The sequence below is a fragment of the Cheilinus undulatus genome, linkage group 7, assembly GCF_018320785.1.
Source record: "Cheilinus undulatus linkage group 7, ASM1832078v1, whole genome shotgun sequence".
NCBI lineage: Eukaryota > Metazoa > Chordata > Actinopteri > Labriformes > Labridae > Cheilinus > Cheilinus undulatus.
In genome coordinates, this window is record NC_054871.1 from 52,729,992 (window position 1) to 52,757,796 (window position 27,805).

General features: G+C 40.0%; 1 protein-coding gene across 2 annotated transcripts; it reads left to right on the forward strand.

Annotated features, from left to right (window-relative positions):
* The first annotated feature begins 725 nt into the window (after positions 1–725).
* tbc1d23 (TBC1 domain family, member 23) lies at positions 726–27,805 on the forward strand. Of its 2 annotated transcripts, XM_041791255.1 has the most exons (19): positions 726–794; positions 3,211–3,322; positions 5,640–5,745; positions 7,018–7,222; positions 7,911–8,034; positions 8,130–8,254; positions 10,785–10,831; positions 10,922–11,025; positions 14,016–14,138; positions 14,245–14,337; positions 14,426–14,596; positions 14,703–14,745; positions 14,961–15,067; positions 15,182–15,324; positions 21,195–21,239; positions 21,929–22,017; positions 22,172–22,307; positions 26,172–26,366; positions 27,069–27,805. In XM_041791255.1, the coding sequence occupies exons 1-19, from the start codon at positions 757–759 to the stop codon at positions 27,151–27,153; spliced, it is 2,091 nt and encodes a 696-aa protein (XP_041647189.1). In that variant the 5' UTR covers positions 726–756; the 3' UTR covers positions 27,154–27,805. The 2 variants fall into 2 exon arrangements, with proteins under 2 accessions (XP_041647189.1, XP_041647190.1); XM_041791256.1 differs by lacking the exon at positions 21,195–21,239.

Genomic DNA, 27,805 nt, shown 5'->3' on the forward strand with positions numbered 1-27,805 from the left:
AGACTGTGTTGAAATCTGCAAAAAAAGACGCCAATTTACATACTTAACAAGCTAACTTGCTTGTGTGATGATGCGTTCAATTTTAGAAATTGGGAAATTTTTGAGTTTAAAGAATGAGCATAAATATGTCAATTTATCAATGAAAATAACCTTGTTATTCAAAAATGTATTTATTTATTAATATTTTTAATCATTGAAGAACTTTTGGAGCATTATTTATGATTTAAATTTAATTTATTCAGTCTATTTATTTTAATACAATTATTAATTAAATTATTTAAATTTTATTTACCTGCTTCAATCACTGTACCGGAAACATAGAACCATGACTTCAAAACCGACGTACGTACCGAACCGAAATTTTTCTGTACCATTACACCCCTACTGTATATATATCAAAAATAAGGAATAAAGGCCATTTCTTATTAATTCAGTAAGGAACATGCACTTTTGCTTCCATGTGAGAAAAGATTTCTTATTTTAAGCGATAAGGCTTAAAGAGGCTGTTTCTGTTTCTGCTCACTGGCAGCTTCAGGCCTTAAAACCTTAATAAAGAAACAGCTAGTCCTGGTACTGAAGTTCTCAATTTCTTTAATGTGTGATAAAAACGCGTCACTATCAATTTCATGATTCTATAAACCTCTTCACTTAGGTTGCTGAAGATCTCTCTCAGTCTCAGCCGATCATCGATAAATGACAGCTTTGCGACACATGTTCCGTGTTTACGGCATTTGACGTGTCTCCGTCAACACAACAATGGCGGATGCCGTGGAGGAAGCTCTTCAGGGCAGCTGGTGAGACCATTTGTTATATGATTAGAATTATTTGGGGCGTTTTAACGACTGTCAGGTTATTACTAGTGCTTCGTCTGGTTGAATCTCATCTGTAGTTAGTAAAATAGAGATTATTCCATTCGGTCCTTTTGTTGACGTTGGATGCTAGACCGAAATCCGTTTGGTACCGTTACTGCTCGGCAGCTAGCCAGCTAACGTCAGTTAGCCAGTTTGTTGCTGTAAGATAATTAGCTCTGTCATAAAGTTCGATAACATTAAAAATACAGTTTGACGAAAGATCCATCAAATAATTTATGGTTTCACCACTTTGAGTCCTGCTTTAGCGACTTAAGAATTTAAGCTTGTTAGCATGCATGCTAACAGTAACTAGCTAGATAACCGGTGTTCTGATGACTTCTGCTTCCCTTTGAACAACAACAACCATAGCTCCAAACGGGCTCAAATGTCTGCCTCTAGATTCACATCTCAAACTGAAACCAACTCTGATTTCATAACTATAATAATATCTGCCTCTAGATTCAAATCTCAAACTGAAACCAACTCTGATTTCATAACTATGATTATATCTGCCTCTACAGTGATATGTCAACCTGAAATAAACTCTAATTTTATAACTATAATAATGTCTGGCTCTACAGTGATGTCAACCTGAAATAATAAACACACACACACACACACACACACACATATATATATATATATATAAATACTAAAGTTGACGTTGAGGTTTTGACCTGTCAAAGAGCTGATCGATAGGAGTTAAGTGTCATAAATGATTTCCTTGTCATTTTCTGTCAAGATATCTGATAAAATTATAGATAAATATAAAACACAGAGTATGTTCAGCACGTTTGACTGTACAGGTGAAAATAAACAGAAACTATTAGCTCAAACTGTTTAAACTAAGAAAGGACCTCAACTTCTGATCACTCTGTGTTAACATCAGATAATATCATTAAAATCAATCTGGACCCATAGATTTATATTCTGACTATCAAATCAAAACACAAGGTGATCGATGCATTCACAGGTGATCGGGGCCCTTCAGTTTCATTAAAAGGTTACTTTTTCTTAAAATCATACATTTTTCTACAATTCTCCAAACATTAAAAAGCCTTTCCGTAAAGGTCAGTAGTTTCTGAGTTTGACGAGGAGACAGGAGATCAGGGTCAGTGACATGACGTGGATATTTTTGTGTCCAACTCTTTTATTTCCTTTTTGATAAAAAATAATCAGTTCATGGCATTTATCAATTTGTTCAACTAAACTGCTTTGTTTGAACCCATTTTATGTGTATTTAAATAATATTATTGTTCTCTTGTTTACATTCTCAAACCCTGAAATTATCAGGTGGCTTGACTGCACTAGTACAAATTACTGATTCTAATAAAAATGGCATTTTAATAGTGAAAGACTCAAATTAGAATACTTTGGCGTGATTTAACAGTTGAAATCTTAAAAATAAAGGTTATAAAAAATGAATTATTTTAAAGTTTGTCAAATCATCAACAAACTTTTGTCCCTAAATGTGCAAGTTCTTAAATGTCAGGGTGGTGCAAGTGTGATTATTGGGATTTTATTTTAAAACAAAGTATAAAAAACAGATGATAGCATTATTTGTCATATTTGAGTCCAGCTAACCCTCATGGTCAAGTGAAATGGTCTGTAGATCCTCTTTAAGTAAAGATAAAATATTTTTTTAATAAGCCACAGGTGGGCTGATACGCTTACAACCAGTGTAAAACTGCAAAAAAAAAGTATTTTACTCTGAAACTCTTGATTTTATTTAGAAAATATGTGAGCCCACAAGAAAACAAGTAACAGGTGTGTGAGTATTTGCCAGTTTAATTTGAAATATGTTGCAAACAGCAGGAGGCACATCCAGTGTTTCAGCTGGTGAAACTGCAAAACATGTCAGTATATGAAATATTTATCATTATTAATGCTAAAAGAAATATTCACCTTACTTTTAATCAGGTAAAGATGTTGAGCAATTACAGTTTTTCTTAGGTGAGTGGGTTCACTTTTTGTGTTCGGTAGTACCAAGGTAATACAGCTGAATTTTTTTTAACCATAAAATTCTTCTTTTTATTAAAAAAATATGTATCAACCTTCTTACTAGAATAGAAGTAACAACGTGGGTCAAAGTATCTGCCTGTTCAGTTTGAAATGAGTCTGATATACATTGCAGGTCACTGAGAATCAAATCAAAAGTTATTTTTGCCCGGCCTTTATGTTATCTCATCTTTGTTCCAAGCATGTAACTAGTATTCTGTCATGAAGAAACAGATGATTACATCCCAAATGAAATTTTTATAATGTACAACATACCCACAAATAATGGTTACATCAAGACAAAACCTCAATAATCCCATGTAAAGTGTATTTTATCTGTGTGCTGCTGGTGGTTTCCCAGGGCCCAGGATCTGGCCGAGGCTCTGGATTCTGGCGGCTCCGATATGGAGATGGAGCGAAGTATTGTCCAGGTCCAGGAGCAGTCAGCTCAACACCGGGCTAAGATGTGGAAGGTGAGTCTTACCTCCTATTAGAATAAGATGACTGGTTAATAAAAGGAATTCTTGTGAAGTTTGATATATGAACCTATAAAAAGATACTGCATGCATGACTAAAAGTCAGTATTGTGTCTATAAATAGTGTTTGCATGCTTTAAAGGTGGGACAGAATGTCATTATTCAGAAGTCAACAGACTGGAAATGCCAGCATCTCTGGCTGAGATTATGTGAAGGTGTTGTCACACATACAGCCTGAAACGTTGACTGACTACTCAAAGCTTCTGCTTGGGAAAGCAAGAGTTAGTATGACGTCTGTTTGAAATGCAGTTTTAGTCTTAGTGTTTAGATTAAAATGCCTTTTAGTTTCAGTCACATTTGGTCCTTTTCTCTCTGGAAACTTATAGTCTAGTTTTAGTCAACAAAACTCAAACATTTTAGTCAGTTACTTTTTGGCAACAAAAAGTCTTTACATGAGGGATGCATGATATTGGATTTTTGCCGATATCTGATATGCCGATGTTTTAAAACTATTTTGGCCGAAACGATATGTAATTACATTTTTCCACTGTAAAAAACACCAATTCCATCCTGTATATTATAAATATTGGTATTCTTTTTTTTTTAGAAACTGATAAACCATTTGATTTTTACTAGAAATGAAGGATGTATTGTTTTGTTTTTTTTTTCAAATACAACCATACACTAATGAAAAACTTACAGTAATGTCTTTGGGTTACATGTGCATTACATGCTACATGTATTTTTAACAGTACAGCCAGAGTCATCTGCATCTTTGAGGGCAATAAACAGCAGCAAAAATAACCTGCTGACTCTGAGCTCCACAGTGCTTAAAAAAAAAAAAATAGAAATAGCTTATACATTTAGATTTACATATCCCAAACATGTTATCAAAGTGATAAAGTGAGAACCGGCGCACTCCTGTGAGTGCAAGACAGGTTTTTAAGAGTGAAATCCTCATATCCACTGAGGCAGTGAGGCTCAACATGCTAACAGGACGGACACTTGATGTCCATATATCCGTGGTGAAGCTAATATGTTTAGCTTTAATGAGGAGCTTCTCTACATGACTGGAAATGAAGTTTTGCAGTTCAGGTAAGGCTATAAGCGCCTGCTAGGTATAACGTAGTGGGGCTTTAAATGCATCATTAGCCTGTGGAAGCCCGTATATTCTACCACGCTGAAAGGCTGATTATCAAGAGCTATAAATTCAATGATTTTCCTGTTCGGCTCCTTACCTTTGGGTGTTTGCTGCTGTATTTTTTATAGCTTTTTAGAATGATTGAAGTAGAGGCTATTGATGAGTTTTCCCTGGCACAAAGTTTTGTCATTCTTTATCTTAAGAAAGTTCTTGTAGTTATCAGGGTGAAGTTTTTTTAGATGCAAAATTAAACTGGTGGTGTTAAAGGCGTGTTGTCGAGGTCCTCATAGCATCACATGTACTTTGCAAGCGATGCAAACAGCTACTTTGCTGTCTTGTTCCCACACCTCAAACTTCCCCCACAGAGCTGACATGTTGAGTTTGTTGTTGGCGCACGTCCGGCATCATCGCTGAATTATGATGTCACATTATCGGCTGTACAGATCAGCGTAAATTTTACTAAAAACAAAACAGTATTTTTTAGCCAGTTTAATTAGCCATATTGAAAAATTAATACAACGGAAAAACACTCATATTAACGCACCATCAATACTTTTAATTTATTTAAAACACTGAAGAAAATACTGACATACCTTAAATGCTTTCTATCTAATCTCTGTCTTGTTTCAAATTGACCTTAAGCTGAGTTAAATTAACTACAAGTGAGACACACCGTACAGAAAATATAAAACACTGAGCTAAATGTTGGGTAATGATACTGAGCATAAAGTTACTCAACCAATTTAAAGAAACTATCTTAATGTTTTATTTGTTCTGTCCTTCTGGACATAAATTCAGCTTTGTCCATGTTTTGTTAGAGTAAAGAATACATTAAAAAGAGAACTACTCAGCATTTTTTAACCATGATGTTTTTCACTGGTCTTGTTCTCAAAAACGCAGTCTAAGATGTCTTAATCTTTTTAAAGCTGTAGACACTCAGGCTGTTTCATTCAAGGGACATTCACTAAACCACACTGACTTCTCTATTCATTGAATACTTCTCAAGCAACCCCACAAGTTAACAATATGAGGCCTTTTCTCTGTGAATGATGTTTCATAAGTGGAGCAGCAGCTGAGTCACAGATTAGTGTAACTCAGTCATGTGTTCAAGTGTCTCTTTGTCACTCACTGCTGCGTGCTTGTCAGTGACTTCTTCTCGTTTTGTGTTTGCAGATCGCTTTAAATGTTTCTGGAAAAGGTGACAGTCTTTCACCATGGGATGGTGTTCTAGATTTGCCCGAACAAACCCTCATTCACAACCGCAGTCAACAACTGATCGGTGAGTAAATCCCTTCTCACAATCATGTGGTGGAGCTGCACGAAAAGTTAGAAGTCAGCACTAAAACACAGGCTGAATAAATTTAGCCAAAGCTGTGCTGATTTAGGCAGTCCAAAACGGAGAACCAGACAGTGTATCACCTACGTTTTTGTAGCATAAATAATCCAAAGATACTGACATAAAAAAAGCAACTTGGCTGTCATAGAGATGTCAGATTATAGCCACATAACTGGAAGAAGCAACTGAATTTTCCATAAGCAAGGGGCCAATGATGCACATAAATGAGGCAGTCTTTTTTTTGTAGTGCCAATTCATAATAAATGTTGTCTCAAGACACTTTAGAGCAATATTAGGCTGCACACCTTGTTATATTATTCATGAATACTCAACATTAATAAGCAGAACCCGACTCATAATGCACAGCCTTTGTGGAATGATCATTCTCATTGGATTAGCAAAAACCAGTACAAAAATTTTCGTTTTCATTCAGTGTTCAACAATTCATGTTCATTAATGTAAAAAAACAATTTAATGTGAAAAAACAACAACAAAAAACAATTCATGTTCATGTTCATCATTTAATTCATGTTCATTCAATTCATTCAATGTTTTCAACATTACGGAACCTGTGCCTCTGAAAGTGGAAGCAAAGTTTGGTGTCTCTTAACTTGTATTGTAAAAAAGGAAGCTGGGATTTTTTAGTAAACTTGCTAAAAAAATGACACTAGAATGTTTGCATGATGTGTAAAGCAGAACATCTCTGCAGGAAAAAAGCATTTTGACACATGTTAGGCCAAAGAAATCTAACACCTTCTGTGATTTGAAAATTATAGTAGGCCTTGTTATGAGTTAATCTAAATTTAGATGAATGCCCCAGAATAAGAAAAAAAAGATTATTTTCCCTCTTGTGAGTTTGTTTAAAGTTGAGTCTGTGCACGAGAAGCAGCAAGAGACAGATAATTGTTATGATTATTTGAGCATATCTCAGCCTGACAGCATCTTAAGAAGATTTAGGATTAAAGAAGAACAGAAGACTTTTATATAAGTCCACTCTTCTGACAAGATGACAACAAAGATCAAGGACTGCTTGAAATAGAAATCTTTTTAAGATTTCCAGACCAGCAAGAAATATAAAAGCTGTTTCCATCTTATATATGGTAATAATAGTCCATCCGTTCTGCCATAATGATGACTTTCTGCTTCATGATTATGAACGGTGGATTTGGATGTCCAGTTTTCTGCTCACATTCCTGCCTTGGTCATGTTTTTCAGACCAGCTGGGCGTGTCAGAGGAGGAGAGGAGTGACATGGTGTCTGATGTGGAAGCAGTCATCACTTTCTACTGTAAGTCCAGAAACATTTCGTTCACACCAGAGCTCAGCTGGCCGCACCTCCTCAAACCGCTGCTGGGCCTCCAGCTCCCCCGCAGCGACCTCTACAACTGCTTCTACGCTATCATGAACAAATACATCCCCAGGTGAGCTCTCGAGTTTAATCATTCAATCAATCAATCAATCAAGAACTTTATTTGTCCCCAGTAGGGGTGATTCAGTGTGCAAGAAATATTATCCTGACACGCCAGATGGATGTGTTTCACACATCAGAGGATTTGAAAAAACTCTGAGTGTGATTGGCTGAAGTTCTGTCTGTCACATTTTTACGGGCCAATCAGAGCCACAAAACATGTGACGTAGCCGTGACCGTGGAGGACTAACACGAACCATGGTGACTGTAGACGTCTGTACACGACTTTTGTTGTTTTTGAAATGAAAACAACTCACTGCTGTTCTTTAGTTTTCTTTTAAAGAAGAAATGTCGTCAAGTTCTGATAAAACTGGCACTTTAGCAGCATCCATGCTAAGCTCTTCCACCATAGTTGCACCGGCCTCTTGTTGCTGCTTGCTTACGTCACGTCTCTGCCGCGCCTCAAAGTACTGCCCCTCGTCGCTGATGGGTCCTGTCACTTTCTAACCGGGCCCAAATGATTCAGACGGGAGCTTTGCAAGATGGATTCGCCAGTGAGAAACACGGAAACAGGCGAATCCATCTGCTTTGCAAGGTTACAAAAATATGGGGAGCATAAGAAACATACAAGCCACATAAAACAATAAATAAATATCCGTTTGAAATTAAGATTTAAGCTGTAAATTTGTCAAATATTTCAGAGACTGTGTGCCAAACGGCCGACCATTCCACCTGTACAGACTCCTGCTGCAGTACCATGAGCCCGAGCTCTGCTCCTTCTTAGACACCAAAAAGATCACACCGGACTCCTACGCCATCAACTGGGTATGTGGTTCGTAATCATTACGTCATTTCCTTGAATGTCAGCCCTTCATAGATGTTTGACCTAATGCATGTGACTGTTTGTCCTTCTTTGACAGCTGGGCAGTCTGTTTTCCAGTCACTGCCTTTCTGATGTGACACAGGCCTTGTGGGATTTCTACCTCCAACAGGCAGACCCCTTCCTCATCTTCTTTCTCATGCTCATCATCCTCGTCAATGCCAAGTAAGGGACTTCATGTAAAAATCGCAATGAAACATGATAATAAGCAAACTACATCCACATTTTTACATTTGCAAAGGCTGACATTAGGACTTAATGATTTAAAAACATTTATTTTAACTGATATTAGAACTTCAAAGGGATTGTATTGGAGGAGATGATCATTTGCATTACTCACAGCATGAAGAGATATCAAGAAAGGAGCAACAGTAATGATTAACAGATGAGGACAAAATTATTAGACCACCAATGAAAGTGTAATTTCCCAAGTGCTGTTAAATAGAGCAAGGATTTTTCATCAGTGCTTTCCCAAACATCCCAGTTTTATTTGGGATTCTTACATTATTTCACTTTGGACACAGAAACAAAATTATTCCACAAAAATCCAAAACTGCCAGGGTCTAAATGATGATCCTCCCTGATGCTAATAGTCAGTTGTGCCTCATATTTGCTGGATAACAGCTTGAAGTCGTTTGTTTTAGTTTAGTCTCGGACTTGGACTCGTCTCCTGAGGAATCCCAGCACATTCCTCTCTGGCATGGACCTTGGTCCTCAGTTCACCCCAATGATTTTCAATGAGAATCGGTTCAGGGTTTGGTCAGGCCAGTCGATAAGGTTCACTCTGGTCTTCTGAAGGTAGTTCTTCACCAGGAGCCACAGATGTTTTGGGTCCTTTTTGAGTTTAAAGACAAAGAGACGACTTGGACTCAGTTTAGCTGCTGACTGCTTGAGTTTTTCTTTCTAAATCTTCACATCTCCCTCTTTCTTCATGATTTCTTCCACCTTTACCAGATTCCTGGTTCCAGACACACTGAAGCATCCCTACAGCATAATCCTCCTACCCGCTGTGTTTCACTGTGGGGACGGTGTTTTTCAGATTATACGCCTCGCCCTTCTTTCTCCAAACATCAGCAATATCTCTATGACCAAAGAGCTCTAGTTTAGTCTCATCTGACCGAAGGACACGCTTCCAGCATTAATAATCTTTCTTCAGGTTGTCCTTAGCAGACTTCAGTCTGGCTCGACGGTGTCTCCTCTTCAGAAGTGGACTTTTTCTTGGTCTGATACCTGCCAGTCCATTCCTGATCAGGACTCTAGTGATGGTCTTCTTTGAGACTACAGTTCCTGACTTGGCTAAGTCCTTCTCTATAGTCTTGTCAGTTGTTCTGGGCTCTTTAGACCCATCTCTGAGTAGTTTTCTTTCCAGAGTCTCTGAAATCTTTCTCTTCCTCCCTCTGTCAGGCTTGTTCTGGACTGTGTGGCTCTCTCTGAGTTTCTTGATTATATTTCTCTCTCCAGTTCTTGGCTCTTGGAAACGCTGTAATAACTCTGTAGATCCTTCTCCTGCTTTGTGAGCGTCAGCTTTTCTGTTTCTCAAGTCTAAACTGATTTCTTTTGTTTTTGCCATGATGCTTTCTCCAGTGACAGCTCAAACCCTTACTGAAGGGTGGTTTGTGATTTTGAGGGAGCTAATGATTTTGTCCTCATCTGTTTGGGCTGTTTGTTTATTTTGTGTTAGAGCTGGGCAAGTGAGTTCTGATCGTAGGTCATCCCTGATAAGGTGTTGTTAAAGACCCTGTAAAGTGAAAATAAATCTGTATTTAGGTTTGTTGTATGACAGGTCACTGTGTTATGAACCTCTAAATCAAATTTCAGTCAACTAAAACATCTCTCAGTTTATAAATAAATAAATTTACCTCACAATGAACAAAAAAACAGCATTTAACTGACTGTTAACTTTCAATAAAGGCAGTGACATCAGCTAACAACAGACTGGACTGAGATGAACTGCTCTGTGATTTTAGATTGGAGTGTTAGAGGGGTGGGGTCATTCCCCACTGTGGGCTGGTGACATCATGAGCCCACATATTAGCCACGCCCACATTAAACCCAGCCAGGAAAGAGGTGGAAAACTTTCTCACAGTCTAAATCCAGAATTCAGTCACATGTAGATCTGTGTTTTCACATGTTTACAGCAACCAGATTCAAACATTTCCAGAGTATTAAGACACAAACTTTGGATTTCACTTCACAGGGTCTTTAATGCATAGTTTGTGTGATTCTGTGCGGTCTTAACACCCCAAAGACTTTCATAAAAGAAGAGGCATATTAATTTGCTGATTGGGTCTTATCAGTGATGTCATATCCTTCACTGATTTGCTACACCACAACCATGTGACCCTTTTCTAAAGGAAAAAACAGCATCCATCGTGACTTGCAGAGGTAACATAAACATGCATATTTACTTACAGCCATTGCTGATGTTTCTGTCTATGTTAGCTGCTGTAGTGAATGTACACTCTTATCTTTAAATGCTTCTGCTGCAAACATGTGCAGGACAAATTATATTTATCTGATTACAATATATGAATGGTCATGAAATATGCTCATAACTCTGTATCTGTAGGAAACTGTGCTTAATCAGCTTTGCTGCTGTCTTTCACTGACATTTTAATCCTAAAAGGAGCTGTGGAGGTGTAGCAGAAGGAGTCTTTGATGCAAATCTAATTTTCTTTGTTTGATTTTCCCTCAGAGAGACCATCCTTTCACAGGAAGGAGACAGCAAAGAAGACATCATCAGTAAGTCTGACTCACTGTTATTTTATTTTGGTGATGTTTACCATGTCATGACGAGCTGTGGACCTAAAAACAGCCTTGTCTTTATCACAGAGAATCTAGAATCATCTCCATCTCTCCTGGAGGCGGAGGACATTGAAGATCTGTTTTCTCTGGCTCAGTACTACCAGAGCAAGACTCCGTTGTCTCTCAGAAAGGTAAACAACTGTTCTCAAGGTTTCCAAACAACCAAACAAGATTGGAGCAGAGCCATGAGTCTGAAGTGACAGCTAACAAAGAGTTGACAGCAGTTACGAAAACATTTCATAAGGCATACATCTTTCTTCTGGGGCCTTTCCATTACATGTCGCGGCTCGGCTAGACTCTGCACAGCAGCCCAGCACAGCAGGGGATTTGCTTTTCCATCACAACTGAGCTACCCGTTTGAGGGCGTGTCTACAGCTGATGACGTGGCATTTTGAGCCCTCCTCGATCTCTCCCCACTGTCTGATCTGATTGGCAAAAGTCATTTTAAAACAAAAATCTAACTGTAGACTGACAGTGCTGCATGTCGCTCAGAACTCTCTCTACCTCTCTCTCCTTCTGTGATCAGTAAACAAACAATAATTCACACTTATCATCAAAAGGATGGAATTTTCCCACATTTAAGTAAAAGAACAGTCTATGATGATTGATTTATGGGTCTCTAGAGAGCAGAAAATGAACACAGTCATATTTTTAGATTGGGCAGGAAGAACAGCATGCTTTACTAGCGTCAATTAATAAATTAAAGGCACACTCTGTCATGGGCGAAATGTTTAGAACATCTCCAGCATTTTCTTTTTTTAAAAGTCTTGAATTTATTTGTCTATCAGAAGAGGTAAGAGTCAAACTTTTGTTATTAGTGTATTTTCTGGACTATAAGTTGCTCCGGAGTATAAGTCGCATCAGTCAAAAAATGCATCATGAAGAGGAAAAAACATATATAAGTCGCACTGGACTGTAAGTCGCATTTATTTAGAAGCTGACACACTGTTGTCTGTGCTCTGATAGAGAGGCGGCTGCATTGCGTGAAGCAGTAACACCAAGAAGGCCCGCCTGCAAAGTCATTTATATCCCTCTCCTTGGCAGCTACCAGGGCGTGGAGACGTAACTGCACTGTTGACAAGCCTCTCCCAGCAGCACGTTGTTCAAGCACAAATCTGTGGACTCGTTCCTCCAGCTCTGACCATCTTGCTTTCAGCCCGCGATTAGCTTTTTTTGTTTTCTTCATTGCAGTAACATTAACCTCTGCTTTTTGCCAGTCCCTCACAAGTTTCTCACTCACTCCAAACTTTCTTTCTGCTGCTCGATTACCGTTTTCGTTAATTTTTTCAGTGGTGCAGGAGCATATAGCATATAGTTGTCACAAGCCTAGAGTGCCCTCTCGCGGCTGTAGATGGTAATGTTTATTCCTTGTGATTGTTAGTCAGTATGAAATAACATTAAAAAACATGTTAATTTTTTTATATTTTGATATATAAGTCGCACCTGACTATAGGTCGCAGGACCAGCCAAACTATGAAAAAAAGTGCGACTTACAGTCCGGAAAATACGGTAGTTGGTGCAGAAAAACGTAATCCTGGATCTACGCTTAGTCCTTCCCGATTCCACTCGTCGGTGTGAGAACTCCAGCCATGAGCAACTATCAGACCGTAGTATGAACACAAAAATCTGGAGTTTTTGTCTTGTGTCATAAATGTTAAAGTTGTGCAATGAATGCCACCTAGTAGAGTTACAGACAGCTGGTACAGAGGTAGGAAAAACATGTATCTCCCTGTGGGCAGAAATCTGTATCCTGCTGTATCATGGAGGGGGGGGTCATCAGTAGCTGAAGGGGTAGATTGCACCACTTCCAAGCACGGCACCCTTGGGGGTGGGGCTTGATCGCTTTTAGGTTGTTTCCACCAAGTGGTCTGGCTCAGTTTGGTGTTGAACAGCACGTTTTTTTTTTTCTTGCGTTTCCGTAGAGCAAAAGTTGGAAAGGGTCCCAAAAAACTGACTCATACCATCCCACTTTTCGGCACCCTTCTATAGGGGTACCAAGCTTATCTGTCCGTACCAAAAAGGTGGAGCTACACACACAACAATAGGGGGTTATACTGATGTCACGTCAGCACGTGACACAGCTGCTCAGCTTTGGGCTGCAAAACACGGAAGTCTCTGTGAGGAGCAGCGAAAACAGCAGAAAAGTGGACTAATGTCTGCATTAATTGGGGATATCTGGACTCAACAGAGATCCAAACTCTTTCCTAGTCTGTGGATATTGATATGTGGCCTCAAATCAAGTTTCCTGACATTTATCTGAACCTGTTTTTAAGAACACAAAGCAGAGCCTGAAGGCTCACATCAGCCTGATCCATCCGCAATAGATGTGAAACTAAATTAATGCTGAAGTTTTGTGAATATGAAGCCTTAGAACAGTTCATTCTCTATACTGTAACTAGTTATTCATCTGCTTCTTACTTTAGGTAACCTGTGGAAATATCGCTCTGTGGTTGTTGAACGTGTTTTTAAAACTTCAGGCTGCAGACTATTTTAAAATGAGATCAGTGCACCCCGGATTTCTGACCTAATCTAGTTTGATTTTAACACAAGCTGAACTTTTACCTTATTTTTAATGTGGTGAATTCTCACAGTACAGCTCTGAACTTTCATATTTTGTCGTATAAACTGTTCTAGACTAAATACATTCACATATTAACGTACATTATGATTCTGAGCATCTCTGTACACTTACTCCATCAGCTGGGGATCTGTACTGACAGCAGTTAACATCATTAAGATGTAGTTATTTTTTTAAAAAGCACTTTCAGCTGAAATAAAGCTGCTTAATGCTTATTCCCTACTGATTTCTGTCACTCATCCTTTCTTTAACTCTGTGGCCAGACCAGCAGACTCGCGCTGTCTGTGACTTCACATTCATAGCCTTTACAGCCTGCCCACCAAGTGAGGGCACGGGTGTCTGTGGAAACGGAAACTATTTGGGGGTTTAGCGTACCAAACCATACCAAACCGGACCCCCTGGAAACAAGGCTGTTGAGGGCCATTTGAGAGCGGCTCCGCTTGGCCAAACTGGTGATGGAAAAGCAAATCAACATGGCTTGGTGTAGGCACGGCCAAAAACCACATTTGCCCCATTTGTATTTGACTTTCTCTCCCCTTTTAGATGAACCAGAATCTGTTTGGCAGCAGCCTGGTGGCTCTCAAAGAAGAAGACACTGACCTGAGTCAGGCTCTGTGTCTGCCCGTGTCTGTGCCTGAAATTCTGCAGGCCAACCAGCTGCAGCAGGTCAGTATCTCTCTGCTTTTTTTAACTGATTTAACATAAAAAATATTTTATTTTATAGACAGGACAGTAAAGACAGTAGAGTTTACTCTAAAATGTTTCCCTGCAGGATGGGGTGCGTTTCTTTGTGGTGGATTGTCGGCCTGCAGAGCAGTACAATGCAGGGCACCTCTCCACAGCCTTCCACCTCGACTCTGACCTGGTGAGAGCAGATAACACAGATCTTATTTGAAGTTTTATGGAATAATGGAAGAACTGCTGTAGGAAATGTGTTTTGTTTGTTGTCACAGATGCTTCAGAACCCTTCAGAGTTTGCTCTCTCTGTGAAATCACTCCTGGAGGCTCAGAAACAGTCTCTGGAGTCTGGCTCCATTGCCAGCGGAGAACATCTGTGCTTCATGGGCAGTGGGAGGGAGGAGGAGGACATGTACATGAATATGGTGCTGGCACATTTTCTGCAGGTAAGAGACGTGAAAGACGAAGATAACTGTAAGGAGAAGAAGAAATTTCTCCAGTTACCGTATGATTTGTTTGCTTTTTTTACTAATGAAAGGTTTTGTTCTGCAGAAAAACAAAGAATACGTCAGTATTGCTAAAGGTGGCTTCATGGGTGAGTCGCTGAAACAGAAGGACAGGAAGGATCACTTCACTACACCCTTGATACAGAAACCATTATTTTATATCCACATTTACTCCTTTAACATGTTATCAATGATGTGTACAGGGATTTGCTTCATTGCATTGTATGTCAGTCTGTTGCTAGTCACAAATGGAGTTCAGAAATTTTTTGAGAAGTTTAGTCATGGCTCATTCGTTTGATTTCAGCACTCCAGAAGCATCTGGTAGACATGAACGTTGAAGGTCTGGACTCTTCGTACCTCCACTGGATTGTCAGTACATCAGGATCTCACAACAGCCTCAGCTCTGCTGATGTAAGTAATCAAAAGCTCTGTACGAGTACAGTAAATATGTGTCTGGTTTGTCTGTATTTTCCTCAGGATGTTTTGAAGTTTCTGGATCAGATGATGTGTTTTATTCTGATACAGGGAGACTCACTAAGTGGCCCAGGAGACAGCAAAGGAGTCAAATCTCTGGTCAACAAAATGACATTTGCTCTTAAGTCGAAGTCGGTGAATGTGAAAGAGAAGATGATCAGCTTCATCGAGAACACCTCCACACCAGTAGAAAGGTGAGGTCCAAACTCTTTTTAAATATCCTTAACTAAGAAGTCTAATGCTCCCACATTACTAAAGCAGCTCTGAACCACAGAGGCAGGGAAATCTTTAGCTCCTAAATAGGTTTTAGAAAAAAATGCAGAAAATAAAGTGGCACTAACTTTGAAAGCCATTGAATAAATAAATAAAATAGGGTTTTATAGTTTAGACTGATAAAGCGTTTGTTCTACTTGGACATTTAGCTGTAATGACTTTATACAAAGTTAGGTGAATACACCAAGTATGAGACTCATTGCCTGCAAAACTGCTGGACCGATAATCCATAACTTCAGTATAAGGCTGGAGATATATCTGCTGTCAGCTATGCACACATGTGCATCATCACAGCTGCAACACGTAGATGTTGGTAGAGGAGGTGTGAAAGTCAACACAGCAGCAGAGACAACAGCTTAAAGTTCACAATTCAGTCAGCTGATGATAGACTGAAAACCACCAGCTGTTGACAGAATAAAAACAGCCAGCTGATGACAAAATGAAAACCGCTAGTTGATGACAGAATAAAAACAGTCAACTGACGACAGAATAAAAACCGCCAGCTCATGACAGAATGAAAACCGCCAGCTGATGACAGAATAAAAACAGTCAGCTGACGACGGAATAAAACCGCCAGCTTATGACAGAATGAAAACCGCCAGCTCATGACAGAATAAAAACCGCCAGCTGATGACAGAATAAAAACCACCAGCTGATGACAGAATGAAAACAGCCAGCTGATGACAGAATGAAAACTGCCAGCTGATGACAGAATAAAAAACCGCCAGCTGATGACAGAATAAACCGCCAGCTGATGACAGAATAAAAACTGCCAACTGATGACAGAATAAACCGCCAGCTGATGACAGAATAAAAAACCGCCAGCTGATGACAGAATAAAAACAGCCAGCTGATGACAGAATAAACCGCCAGCTGATGACAGAATAAAAACTGCCAGCTGATGACAGAATAAACCGCCAGCTGATGACAGAATAAACTGCCAGCTGATGACAGAATAAAAACTGCCAGCTGATGACAGAATAAAAACCACCAGCTGATGACAGAATAAAAACTGCCAGCTGATGACAGAATAAAAACTGCCAGCTGATGACAGAATAAAAACTGCCAGCTGATGACAGAATAAAAACTGCCAGCTGATGACAGAATAAAAACTGCCAGCTGATGACAGAATAAAAACTGCCAGCTGATGACAGAATAAAAACCACCAGCTGATGACAGAATAAAAACCACCAGCTGATGACAGAATAAAAACAGCCAGCTGATGACAGAATAAACTGCCAGCTGATGACAGAATAAACCGCCAGCTGATGACAGAATAAAAACTGCCAGCTGATGACAGAATAAAAACTGCCAGCTGATGACAGAATAAAAACAGCCAGCTGATGACAGAATAAACCGCCAGCTGATGACAGAATAAAAAACCGCCAGCTGATGAGAGAATAAACCGCCAGCTGATGACAGAATAAAAACAGCCAGCTGATGACAGAATAAACCGCCAGCTGATGACAGAATAAAAACAGCCAGCTGATGACAGAATAAAAACTGCCAGCTGATGACAGAATAAAAACAGCCAGCTGATGACAGAGTAAACCGCCAGCTGATGACAGAATAAAAACTGCCAGCTGATGACAGAATAAAAACTGCCAGCTGATGACAGAATAAAAACAGCCAGCTGATGACAGAATAAACCGCCAGCTGATGACAGAATAAAAAACCGCCAGCTGATGACAGAATAAACCGCCAGCTGATGACAGAATAAAAACCGCCAGCTGATGACAGAATAAACTGCCAGCTGATGACAGAATAAAAACAGTCAGCTGACGACGGAATAAAACCGCCAGCTTATGACAGAATGAAAACCGCCAGCTCATGACAGAATAAAAACCGCCAGCTGATGACAGAATAAAAACCACCAGCTGATGACAGAATGAAAACAGCCAGCTGATGACAGAATGAAAACTGCCAGCTGATGACAGAATAAAAAACCGCCAGCTGATGACAGAATAAACCGCCAGCTGATGACAGAATAAAAACTGCCAACTGATGACAGAATAAACCGCCAGCTGATGACAGAATAAAAAACCGCCAGCTGATGACAGAATAAAAACAGCCAGCTGATGACAGAATAAACCGCCAGCTGATGACAGAATAAAAACTGCCAGCTGATGACAGAATAAACCGCCAGCTGATGACAGAATAAACTGCCAGCTGATGACAGAATAAAAACTGCCAGCTGATGACAGAATAAAAACCACCAGCTGATGACAGAATAAAAACTGCCAGCTGATGACAGAATAAAACACCGCCATCTTATGACAGAATAAACCGCCAGCTGATGACAGAATAAACCGCCAGCTGATGACAGAATAAAAACAGCCAGCTGATGACAGAATAAAAACTGCCAGCTGATGACAGAATAAAAACCGCCAGCTGATGACAGAATAAACTGCCAGCTGATGACAGAATAAAAACCGCCAGCTGATGACAGAATAAAAACCGCCAGCTGATGACAGAATAAACTGCCAGCTGATGACAGAATAAACCGCCAGCTGATGACAGAATAAAAAACCGCCAGCTGATGACAGAATAAACAGCCAGCTGATGACAGAATAAAAAACCGCCAGCTGATGACAGAATAAAAACCGTTGATGACAGATTAAAAAAACGCCAGCTGATGACAGAATAAAAACCACCAGCTGATGACAGAATAAAAACCGCCAGCTGATGACAGAATAAAAAACCGCCAGCTGATGACAGAATAAAAACCGTTGATGACAGATTAAAAAAACGCCAGCTGATGACAGAATAAAAACCACCAGCTGATGACAGAATAAAAACCGCCAGCTGATGACAGAATAACTGTTTGAAAAGTCAATGTTTATACCTTTAGATATACTAAAAACAAGACGGGTGTTTCAGTTTAACTACTGACCGTGCAAACTGATGACTTTCAGCATCCTTGGCTGCTTGTGTTTGTTTTTCAGTAATTACATGACTGATGAGGATTTTCTGCCATCATAATTTAAGTTTACAGAGAGACATTCACAAAGACTCTTTCTATTTTCTTCAGCTTCTGTAATGATCATGCCTCTCAATATTTAGGTAACCATTTCAAAATGTGGGAGGAATTTAATTACCAAAGTGAAACTAACACATATTCTCAATTTATCTTATACAAAGCTGAAACCACTCAGTAACTGTTTGAAAAGTCAATGTTTATACCTTTAGATATACTAAAAACAAGACGGGTGTTTCAGTTTAACTACTGACAGTTATTTTTCAGCATCCTTAGTCTTTTGTTGACATTACATGTCTCTGATGAGGAGCCATCATAATTTAAGTTTACAGAGACATTCACAAAGACTCTTTCTATTTTCTTCAGCTTCTGTAATGATCATGCCTCTCAATATTTAGGTAACCATTTCAAAATGTGGGAGGAATTTAATTACCAAAGTGAAACTAACACATATTCTCAATTTATCTTATACAAAGCTGAAACCACTCAGTAACTGTTTGGAGCTCCTTTTACAGAAATTCCTGCAGCCATGCTCGTCTCCGGGAGCCAGTGTTCATTTTGACAGTTATTTTTTCTTTTAGTCTTTTGTTGACATGTCTCTTAGTTTTAGTCAAATTTAAGTCATTTCCACCCTTTTTAGTTTTAGTCTAGTTTAAGTCCATAAAAAGTCCTCACATTTTAGTCTTTACTTTTATTCCAAGAATTTATTCTCTTGCCTAAATCTGGTACCAAATCATGGTAGTGTGTTCTCTGCACCCTGCCAAACCTGGGTCCCTGCTTTCTACAGCTGAGAGGCAGAATAGATACAGATGAATTGTTTTTTGACAGATTTACCCACAGTGGAGAAATATCACAGATTTTGAATGACAGACAAAGACTAAATCTTGTTTTTGTCTAATTTTAGTCATCTTGATGGAAACTAGACTGACTTTTTTGTCAGTTTTAGTCATCAAAGATATATTTTTGGCTGTTATGGAAAAAAGGCTGTCGACAGACATTTTTAGTCATCGTTTTAGTAGACAAAATTAACACCGCATGAAGCCGATCAGTCCATGGTCCTGCTGGGGGGTTATGAAGCCCAGGTTGCTCTGATAGCAGCCTTCAGCTTGCTGGATTGTTGGGTCTGGTGTCTCTCATCTTTTTCTTCACATTTCCCCAGAGATCCTCTCCGGGGTTCAGATCAGACCAGTTGGCCAGTCTAACACAGTAATACCAGAGTCAGAAAACCAGTTTCTGCTGGTTCTTGCTTCACTGTGGGCAGGTGAAAAGGAAATCAGTATCTCCATAAAGCTCCTCAGCAGATTAAAGCATAAAGCTGTAAAATCTCTGGTAGAGGTCTGACAGCGTTGACTCTGGACTTGATAAAGACCAGTTGACCAACAGCATCAGACATGGCATCCCAAACCATCACTGACTGTGGAAACTGGAAACACTGGACTTCAGGCATCATGGATTCTATGCCTCTCTGATCTTCCTCCAGACTCTGAGACCTTGATTTCCAAATGATACCAAATTTACTTTAATCTGAAAACAGGGCTTTGGACCTCTGAGGAACAGTCCAGATCTTTTTCTCCTGAGCCCAGGTGAGAAACTTAGGACGTCTGTGGTTCAGGATTGGCTCCACACTCGAACACCACACTTGCAGTACATTTCCTGGACCCGTCTGCGTGGTGGTTCTTGAGCCACTGGCTCCAGTCTCAGCTTTGTGAAGCTCTCCTGAGTTCTTGAATCTGCTTTGGTTGACAATCCTCTGAAGGCTGAGCTCATCTCTGTTGCCTGTGTTCCTTTTCTTACCAAACATTTCTCTTCAGTCAGCTTTCATAATTCTGCTTTGATACAGATTCTGAGAACAGCCTGACCGTTCAGCAGTGACCTTCTGTGGCTTACCCTCCTTGTGGAGGGTGTCGGTGCTTGTCCTCTGGACATTTGTCCAGTCAGCAGTCTTCCCCATGATAGTAGTTGTGTACTGAACCAGAATGAGAGAATGAAGGCTCAGGAAATCTTTCTACATTAGACTTTCCACAATATTCTAATATTTTTAGATAGTGGATTTTTGAGAGCTGTAAGCTGTAATCATCAAGATGAAACCAAAAGAAGTCTTGTAATATTTAATGTTGTGTGAGGAGGAATCTAGAATTTATGGAAGTTTCACTTTTTGAGGTAAATCATGGGAAAAAATGAACTTTTACATGATGTATATATACACAGCTTTTTTGGATGCACCTGTATTCACAAGAATGCTCATGGCCCAAGTGCAAAGTGAAACAGCAGCTATATCTCCGGCCTTATGGTGCCTTCATGTGGTTGTGTTTAATGGTAGAGTCCATATAAAGTCCCCCTGTTTAAGGTATTCATGACATTACAAGTTTAATTTTCCTTAAAGCTTCAAATCCGAGAGCTGTAACGTTTTTAATTCAGAAATGTTCAGTGTGGGTACTTCAGTTTTTAGAGTAGAGCTGGGACAACGCATGGAAGTTTTAAGATATAGTGATGTATTTCTAAACAAGATAAGACATTAACAGTTAAATTGATTCAGTTTATGTTGTGTTAAAATAACAGAAAATCAAGAGCGAAATGTGAACGATAATGAACTATTACTAAGGAAGAGGGACTCCTTGAGAAAAGCGATGTTGATTGAATGTGTTTTCAAATTAAATGCTCTAAGCCGTGTGAAGAGACTCCTGGGGTTCTGGTGCACAGTTAAACATGGATGATCCCCTGGTTTTTATTTCTGTTGGTAGTTTGTGTTTATTTTTCTAGTATTTTGTATTTGAAGTTAAGTTTTACCAAACCCTGTGCCTTATTTCATGCTAGAATATCTTTCAATCTGCCCTGGCCTGAGAAGGTGATCCCTGATCGGTAAGAGTTCGCTGTCTGTCACCAGCATGCCCACCAGCTGTAGACCCGCACCACCAGTCTGCGGGGCTTTAGGAGAGTTAACCTTTGTCACATTAACGCATGCTTCTACTCACATCTCTGCCCACATCACTCACTCATGAGACTACAAACACCACACGTTCCCATGGGCAGGCTGCGTACGAAATGTTCAGGATCTGTCTTCATGCTTTCACTAACAACATCAGGCACCGCTGTTTCGTCCTCGCTGCTGCAGGAAGCTTTCAGCCATTTTTACATCCGCAAATAACTGAAGGATGAAGTAGAGAGGTGTTTTAGGGAAATCGTCAGTTTCACTGCTGTTTGCTTGGAGATGCTTCTAACAGTCTGTCTTTCCATTTCATCGTTCTTCAGCTGATAAACAGGGCTATGCAGACACTTTCAAATTGAAAAAAAAAAGATTGTATGATTGCTGCAAGTAGCCCTGAATATCACACACTAACTAATATGTAGCTCCTCTGAAGTATTAATGTCTCATTAAACCTCTTTCTTTATGTCAAGCAGCTTAACCTGACTGTAGCGGGCTAACAATGTTCACAGCAGCCTGGAGGTCCTCATGTCATTTCTATTTGTGTGACCTTATTTAAAAGGCATTCATTGATCTGCACAGCGTTCTCCCTGTGCTGATGTTGTCTCTTTGCTTTTAAATTTAGGCACGTGAGCAGCAGCGACCGTGTTGGCAAACCTTACCGAGGAGTGAAGCCCGTTTTCAGTATCGGTGATGAGGAGGAGTATGATACAGGTAAATAATCCTAAAGGGAAAAGGACATGATTTCAACATTTCCCCCTCAGTAATCTCAATAAACAGATGCTTTCATGTGAGACAGAATCTGTTAGCATGCAAGAGGCTTTTTATTTTAAAGAACAAAGTCCTAAAAGGCATCCATTCTCCTCAGATGAGATCGACAGCTCGTCCATGTCAGACGATGACAGGAAGGAGATCGTCAACATTCAGACCTGGATAAACAAACCAGACGTCAAACATCACATTCCATGTAACGAGGTGAAAGAAACTGGTCACATGTTCCCCAGGTGAGTCACTGCTTCAGTGGACGTGGGACAAAATTCATCATGACATGATTCCCTGACACCTGATTGGACAAGAAGGAGGGAAAATCAGTGATCTTCACTGAAGACATGTTTTAATTCAGCTATGCTTACAGTGCTGTGAAAAAGTATTTGCCCTCTTCCTGATTTCTTTCTTTTTAGTTTATTTGTCACACTGAAATGTTTCAGATCGTCACACACTTTATAACATTAGACAAAGATAACCTGAGCACAGACAAAGTTCAGTATTTAATGGTGAATTCATTTATTAAGGGAAAAAAGTCATCCAAACCTACCTGTGGAAAGTCATTCCCCCTTGATAAATCATGAATTAACTGTGATTAACCACAGACTTTTGGAAAGCTGAATTCAGTTTCACAAGCTACACCCAGGCCTGATTACTGCCAGACCTGTTGGATCCAGAAATCCCTTAAACAGAACCTGTCTGACAAAGTGAAGTAGGATAATAAATGATCGCCGACACATCACGGAACCATCTAAAGAAATTGAAGAACAGATGAGAAACAAAGTCATTTACATCTATCAGTCCGGAAAGGCTTCAAGACATTTCCAAGGCTGTGGGACTCCAGCAAACCATGGTGAGAGCCATTATCCACAAATGGAGAAAACTGGGAACAGTGGTGAACCTTCCCAGGGGTGGTCGTCCTAACAAAATGACTCCAAGAGCGCATGGATGACTCATCCAGGAGGTCCTGAAAGAACCCACATCTGAAGACCTGCAGGACTCACTGGCCTCAGTTAAGGTCAGAGTTCATGATTCAACAATAAGAGACTGGATAAAAATGACATCATGGGAGAGCTCCAAGGCCAAAACCACTGCTGACCAAAAAGAACACAAAGGCTCGTCTCACATTTGCCCAAAAACATCCTGATGATCCCCAAGACTTCTGGAGAAATATTTAGTGGATGAGACAAAAGTGTAATTTTCTGGAGGGTGTGCGGCCCGTTCCGTCTGGAGTAAAAATAACACAGCATTTGACAAAAAGAACATCATGGCAACAGTCAGACATGGTGGTGGTAGTGTGACGGTCTGGACCAGGACCTGGACCACTTGCTGTGTTTAATGGAACCATGAATTCTACTCTCTACCAGAAAATCCTGAAGGGGAATGTCCATCCAACAGTTCATGACCTCAAGATCTGTACTGCCCTGTATTTTTTCATGTTAATTTGAAATTCAGTCATTTGATTTTTACTTATGCAAGTTTTAACCCCGCTAACTATGCTTTAACTTGAGTGTAATGCTCTTGTACTTTTTCCACAGCAGCACATAGTGAGAGGAGGATTCCTCATCACATCTCAAAACAGCTGCTGTATTTTACTTTATTATTGAGGTGTGACTTTTTACATAGGGCCAGGTAGGACGGCTTTTCCCCAGAATAAATGAAATCATTTAAAAACTGCATTTTAGATTTACTCTGGTTGTGGTTGTCTCTTATTAAAATCTGTTTGATGATCTGAAACATTTAATTGTGACTCTGAATAAATGACTTTTGCCCTTCAGAAAGGATCAGCACTCAGTGAAGAAATCCCTAATTCATTACGGTTTGCCCCCACAAGTCAACCATGCAGACTGATGGGTAGCTAAAAGCCAGCACCTCACCAGGGTTGTCAAGTGGAAACCCTTCATTACCGGTGTTTTGTTCAGTTAGTCCCAAGACACCCCCAGAGGGCGGAACAGTGATCTCCAGCATCCCAGAGTCACCCTCAGCTCTCACCACCCACCATGCCAACATTATCTTACCTACCTAACCACATGGCCCACACAGCCTTAACAGCAATGCCACCTTCAGCAGACCAAAAAAATAAGAAATCAGAAATGCTTTTTCACAGAACTACACGTTCAAACATACCCTAGTTTCCGCATAAAATCTAACTTATGAAAAAGTTTACACTTTACTGATATTTAAGGTGTTGCTGAGATAGTTTCAGCATAGGCTTAAGTAACGCCTTTGGTGTTACACCTACCTCCTACGCGGTGTAAAGTTCTCTGTAAAATATGACTGTCATGGAGAAACTTTTAAAAGGCGGGATAACTCAGAAGATAATTTACTTCTATATTAGTGCATTCTCTGTGATAAATAACAGTCATTTTCCAAAAGTGGAGATAATTTCCACCATTCAATTATTTTGTGTTATTCACAATTTCACCACTTGATATCAGTGTAGTTAGTTTTATGCTGCTCTAGGTTTAGGGCAGTGGGTCCCATATAGGTCCTTTCCACCAAGCGGCCTGGCTCAGTGCGGTGCGGAACGGCACGCATTTATTTGCGTTTCTATGAAGCAAAAGTTGGAAAGGGTCCCAAAAAACCGACCCCTACCATCCCACTTTTCAGCACCCTTCAGTAGGGCTACCAATCTTACCTATCCGTGGAGCTACACACAACAATAGGGGGTTGTATTGACGTCACGTCAACGCACAACACAGCTGATTAGCTCTGGGCTACAAAACACGGAAGTCTCTGTGAGGAGTGGCAATAACAGGAGAAAAGTGGACTAATATCTGCATTAATCGGGGATATTTGGACTCGACAGAGATCCAAACTCTTTCCTAGACTGTGGATACTGGTATCTGGCCACAAATTAAGTTTCCTGATGTTTATCTGGACCTGATTTTAAGAACACGAAGCAGAGCCTGAAGGCTCACATCAGCCTGGTCTATCCATGATGGATGTGAAACTAAATAAATGCTGAAGTTTCGTGAATACGAAGCCTTGGAACAGTTGATTCTCTGTACTGTAACTAGTTAATAACCTACTACTTACGTTAGGTAACCTGTGAAAACATCGCTCTGTGGTTGTTGAACGCAACAGGACTTCTGTCACTCATCCTTTCTATAACTCTGCGGCCGGTCCAGCAGACTTCAGCTGTTTGTGACTTTACATTGATTTCAGCGCTGTAGAAGAGGAGAAGTTTATTTTAGTCTCCTCAGATTCAGCAATATTATTGCAGTCCAAGTGTGAGACATTGTCAGCATTTTGGATTGGAGTGGAAAAGGAGTGGCAGTAGCTCGGCACAAGAACCTTTGCCATACTCTTTCCTTTTTCATCATCCTTTCTGTGTGAGGATGTTTTAAAAGGCTGTTGCCTCTACCAAACAAAATCAGATCATAGCTGGACATTGAAAATGGACTGAGAGTGTCAGTCTCACGGCTACACCCAAGACACAAAAAGATCTGACCAAATAAGCCCACAGTTGTCACTGAAATTATTGCCAAACTGGCTGGGTGTATAAATCTTAAAGATGTTCATTAAGTTTTTATTTTCAGGGGGAATTATTCATCTTCAGAGTCAGATTCTTAAAACTCAAATATTTTAGGTTTTATGTTGTGGTATATTCTAAAAGAAATGCAAAAATTGTGAATAATGTTGTTTGGTGAGGGCTAGAGAGGCCCTTAAAATAATTTCATCTGCCAAAGGGGGGCCGGATAGAAAAGTTTGGGAACCACTGGTTTAGGGTGATGTCTTTTGTAACCAGCCACGCAAAATTTTTTGTCATATTTTGCATACGCTAAAGGAAAAGTTTAAGGGTTAACAGCCGCTAGCAGAAGTTACTTCAGAGACAATAAGACATGAGAGGAAGCACCGTATCACTGGGTTAAAAAACAAATCTCTGATCAAATGAAGTGAAAATGTCATATTTGCAACCATCTCACTTAGTTTGAACACTGAGCCCTGCTAGTTAAGATGAACCGTATGTCTCCATGCTGCAACCAAACAATGACTTGAATTAAAACCTAACTGGTTTAGTGTGAAATTTAAAACGTACTCATAGCTGATGCGAAAAGGCTGCTGGGGTCTCTGAAATCTAACACTGTTGTTCCTTGCAGCCACTTGTTGATCACAGCGACTCACATGTACAGCCTGCGGGAGATCGCTTCAAGGAAAGGCTTCGCTTATATCCAGTCAAGACAAGCGCTGAACTCTGTGGTGAAGATCACGTCCAAAAAGAAACATCCAGAACTGATCACATTCAAGTTTGGAAGCAACAACTCTGCTGGAGTCGAGATATCAGCTGTTGAAAGGTGAATGTCTACAGCAGCTTTAATGTTTGACAGAGCTGTACTTACATTTTACTTACTTACATTGGGGTCATCAACTCCATTGGCACTAGGGCTGTTTTTTTCATGAGGGGACACCGTGGGGGCCAGATGTAATATACTGAAATAAAATAAATATTTTGTTCTGATTAACATTTTCTTGTGAAAAAAAAGAATATTGTTCCTTTCCTTCTAAAATGAATGAATGAACTTAAAGCCCTGAACAGTGAGATCAGTCCCTCTCACCTATACTTCAGCCATCCACAAGGGGGCGATTGAAAAATTTTAGCTACATATTTCTGGAGCTCTGAAATGGATCTTCTGTAAAGATTCTCAAGAAGGGAAAGTGCAATCTCAAAGAGTCTTGTGTGAAATATTAATACAAAAAACAGCAGCTTTAATCCGGATGAGAATACTTAGTCTGCGTTTACCATGACAAATTACAGAAATATGTGTGTTTCATGCTTGATAGTTGCAGAGTCGAAGGTTCTGTTCAAACGTTAAGAATAAAGTTAAAAAGTAGAAGATCTTTCCTTTTGGAATTTCCTAACTTTAATATTTCCCCGGGGGCCGGCTCCGGCCCTCAGGCCTCCAGTTGATCACTGCTTTACATGCTTCTGAATGTCTTATATTCTGCTTGTTAGTCAATATTTGGCTAATTTCCTCTGCTGTCTTCCTTTTTCTCAGGTATTTGATACCCAATGCGGGAGACGCCACCAAGGTCATCAAGCAGCAGATCATGAAAGTCCTCGACGCTCTGGAAAGCTCATAAAGAGAGACAGCCGGGGTCGAGGCCAACTGCCGTTCTAAAACTGAGAAGAGGGGTCTGTGTCTAACAGGAGTAAAACTTTCCCGCTCTTCCTCTCGCACAGATCCTGAACCCTGAGCAGCGATGACCGTGGATCTCTCTGTCTTTGTTTGGGACATGTGGCCACACGGCTGACCTGGCTGCAGGCCTGAGGGCCGGGCCGTGTGGTGAAATACTTCGGTGCTCCGCTGTCGTCAAGCTGTTAATTAATCTTGATTATACTCTAAGTTTGTCTTCATTACTGATTTAAAAATCTTACTCCAGTGCAATTTCTCGTTGGCGACTTTTCCTCTGGCCTTAACGTAGCGCACTGACCAACCTGTTCACATGACTGACCCTTTCCTTTGAGCGCCTCTGTTCTAACCCCTGTTTTCTGCAGGAGCAGCCTGGATTTGTTTTACATTTCTAGATTAAGAACACAGTTAACTGATCATGTTAGAGAGGGAGGAAGTAAGATTTCAACCACCACAACTGTTTTTAAACTTGATCTCCCAGCAGGCAGCCTTAAATAGGAGTGTTTATATATATTAATGTATATATTGTTGTAAACTGCTCTATATCAGCACAGCATCCTTTCTCAAGCATATCCTCCTTATGCAGTAAAACTTAAACTGGT